General features: G+C 44.3%; 1 protein-coding gene across 1 annotated transcript; it reads left to right on the forward strand.

Moving 5' to 3' along the window:
* The first annotated feature begins 550 nt into the window (after positions 1-550).
* LOC149248227 (uncharacterized) lies at positions 551-1,291 on the forward strand. Its single transcript, XM_089448339.1, has one exon. It carries the CDS (start codon positions 551-553, stop codon positions 1,289-1,291), a length of 741 nt encoding a protein of 246 aa, XP_089304465.1.
* Positions 1,292-3,521: the final 2,230 nt, after the last annotated feature.

The following is a 3,521-nucleotide window of genomic DNA, read 5'->3' on the forward strand; positions in this document are numbered from 1 at the left end:
ACAAACTGACACACATGGAGGAGTAACCAAAAAGTGTAGACCTGGGAGGTCTGGACATTCTCAATCTGGAAGCGGCGTGTCGACAGAAGGAATTCAGTGATATACCCCCTTGGGAAATCGAAAGACTTGAAGTAGTTTTAGCCAGAGCACAACACAACAAATATCTTGGTATTCAGGCAGGCAGTCCATGGGATGGTAAAAAAATACTGAAAGACATGAAGAAACGTGGGCACAAAACGGATCTGCAAAGGACCATTATTATTGGAGAAATGTTGGTGGAATCTGGTAGATTCCCCAAGCTGACCAAGTACTTCAAATCTCTTCCCCATTGTTCCTCATGAAGATAATATCATGGAATGTGAGAGGGCTTAACAACCCTGCAAAACAGAGAATGTTAAAAAATATGATCCAGCAGGAAAAGGCTTCATTAGTCTTTCTACAAGAAACCAAAGGCAACTGCACTGTATTGGAGAAAATTCTAAATAAAGAATGTATAGGATGTCGCTCAGTCTCTGTGGATGCCTCCCGGGCTTCAGGAGGGCTAAAAATCATGAGGAACCCTCAAGTTCTCTCCCTTCAGGATTTTCACACCTCACAATTCTTCATTCAGACTACATTCCACCTAATCGGGACCAATATCCATGGTCTTCTCACTAATGTGTATTTTCCACAAGATTTACAAAAAAAGTTGGATCTGCTGGACACACTCACAACTCTTAACTTTGGCAGGAGTTTTCCCCTTTGGATTAGTGGCGGTGACTTCAATATCATCACAGCTTTGGAGGAAAAATCAGGAGGCCATGCGAGGCTGGAAGGGGACAGCATCGGCTTTAAAGACTTCATCCACAGAAATCAGCTAATGGACCTTCAGACTTCTAATGGTATGTATACATGGACCAATAAAAGAAGGGGACCACAGCATATAGCTTCCAGACTGGATTGTTTCCTTTTGTCGGATAATGCCATTCACCTGGGCGGAGATTTCCATGCCTCCATCATGCCTCAAGTGGGCTCAGATCACTGGCCCATAATGCTACAGTGGTCGCATCCAAGGTCTAAGTGCAATAGACCTTTCCGCTTCGAATCTTTCTGGTTTTCTCATCCTAACTTCAAAGAAGTGGTCATCGATGCCTGGAAATCTTTCATTCCCCCAGTAGGAGCCAAGATGTTTCAATTTCAACAAAAGCTAAAATACCTTAAAGAAGTGCTCAAATCTTGGAATCGCACTCAGTTTGGTAACATATTTGATCAGCGGAAAGTGTTGGAGCAGCAAATGAATTCACTACAATAGTGTATCATCTCTGAGGGAAGAACAAAAGACTATGCGCAACAGGACCAGGCCCTCCTATCCCAGATTGAAACACGAAGGCAACAAGAAGAGACCCTCTGGCGACAAAAATCCAGGATCAGATGGCTTAAATATGGGGAGAAAAATACTAAATTCTTTCACAGGTCAACCATTCAAAGGAGAATGCACAATAACATCGCCTTCATCAATAATTAGCAAGGGGAGCATTTGGAGGTGCACGAAGAAATGGCATAGGAATTCCAAGATTACTTTCAAGACATTCTTAGGGAACCCATGGGTTGCAGAAATCAAGCTATACAAACTATTACGCAGCACATTCCTAAAATCATAAATACGGATTACAACCATAGGCTTCTCCAGCCTATCACTATGCAGGAAGTGGAGGACGCAATGGCCCAACTCGAGGATGGTAAAGCGGCTGGCCCTGACAGATACACAACCAACTTCTTTCATGCCTTCTGGGAGCACATCAAAACAGAGGTCTGGGAGCTCGTGGAAGAATCGCGATCGATGCATTGGATCCTTCCTTCCCTAAACACGACCTTTATAGCGAGTGTTCCTAAAGTGGAAGAATCCAACACCCCTGATAAATACAAGCCGATTGCACTATGTAATGTAATCTACAAGCTCATATCTAAAGTCGTGGTGAACGGGCTCAAACCTCTTCTCCCTCTCCTCATTTCGCCAGAGCAAACAGGCTATGTTGAAGGGCGCCAGATTCTAGATGGTATCATTCTCTCCGACGAAGTGATCCACTCCCTCAAGATCCTAACAAAACCAAGTATGATTGTCAAACTAGATCTCTCCAAAGCATTCGACAAGCTCAGCTGGAACTATATTAAACACATTTTACTTGCATTCAGCTTCAATGCTACCTGGACGTGATGGATAATGAATGTCATTTCCTCCCCCTGTTATTCCATCCTCCTAAATGGTTCCCCTTCCTCGCCATTTCATCCTTCTTGGGGTATCCTTCAAGGCGATCCTCTTTCCCTGTTCCTTTTTGTTCTCATGGCCGAAGGACTTAGTCACCTTCTTCATTCCGCTATCAATTCTCACTCTTTAAAGGGCATTTCTTTCCATGGTCAATCCCCCATCACCCACCAACAATTTGTCGATGACAATATGCTTTTTGGCCATCCGTCAGTTCAAGAGGCCTCTACCTTCAAGCTCCTGCTCAATCTCTTCTCAGAAGCCTCTGGCACCACCATCAATGCCTCCAAATCCCACCTCTTCTTCTTCCACACTCCCATTCTCACTTAGAGAAATATAGCCAGGATTTTGGGCTTTTTGATAGCCAAGCTTCCTTCAAAATATCTTGGAGCTCCCCTGTTTGATTCTGCTATCAAACATGCTTCCTGGAGAGCCCTCCTTGACAATTTAGAAACTAGGCTCTCCTCTTGGACTTACCGTTATCTCAACATTGCAAGCAGGATTATCCTAATTAAATCTGTTCTCCAAGCCATGCCTCTGTATTTGTTTTCAATCTTGGCCACCCTAAATAGGTTCTTAAAAGTATCTGCAATCTTCAAAGAAATTTTCTTTGGGGTTCCTCGGGCCACAACAGAAAATGGGCTTTGGTCAAATGGACAGAGGTTTGTCTTCCGAAGTCAGCTGGGGGGCTAGGTCTGAGGGATCCCCTCCACAGAAACATCATCATGGGTGCACGCATATGGTGGAATTGGATCTCTAAACTGCATACACCCTGGGCTCGTCTCTGTCAGGCCAAATATGCTCCAGGGAGTCCAAAGGAGGAGCTAATCCGATTCAGTTCAACCACCCCTGGCTCGCTGATATGGAATGTTGCCAAGCAACATAGCACCTTTATTCAAGCGCACAACTTCTGAGAAATCCACTCAGGCACCACTGCAAGATTTTGGGAGGATTCCACGCAAAAACTTCCCAAACTTGCCTCTCTCTTTCACAAACCCAAGTGGCAAGCAACCATGCAGCAAAATGAGCAAATCCACGTCCATCAATTCTGGCAGTAGCAATCTCCCCAAGGTTTTCAACTTTGGAGACCGGCAAACACATGGCAAGCCAACTGGCAAGAGGAAACCTATGACGAGATTGATCAAGAGCTCAAACTCAGGAAAATTAAACTTTCTAATCAGAAGGACAAAGTGCGATGGGGATATACACCCAAGGGCATGTTCACTACCAAGGAAGCATACCAAATTCTCTATCAACCTACGCAAATCATAAAGGATCA

This window comes from Pinus tabuliformis, chromosome 7 (genome assembly GCF_031772625.1).
Source record: "Pinus tabuliformis cultivar Carrire ecotype Pingquan chromosome 7, CPIR1, whole genome shotgun sequence".
Classification (NCBI taxonomy): Eukaryota; Viridiplantae; Streptophyta; class Pinopsida; order Pinales; family Pinaceae; genus Pinus; species Pinus tabuliformis.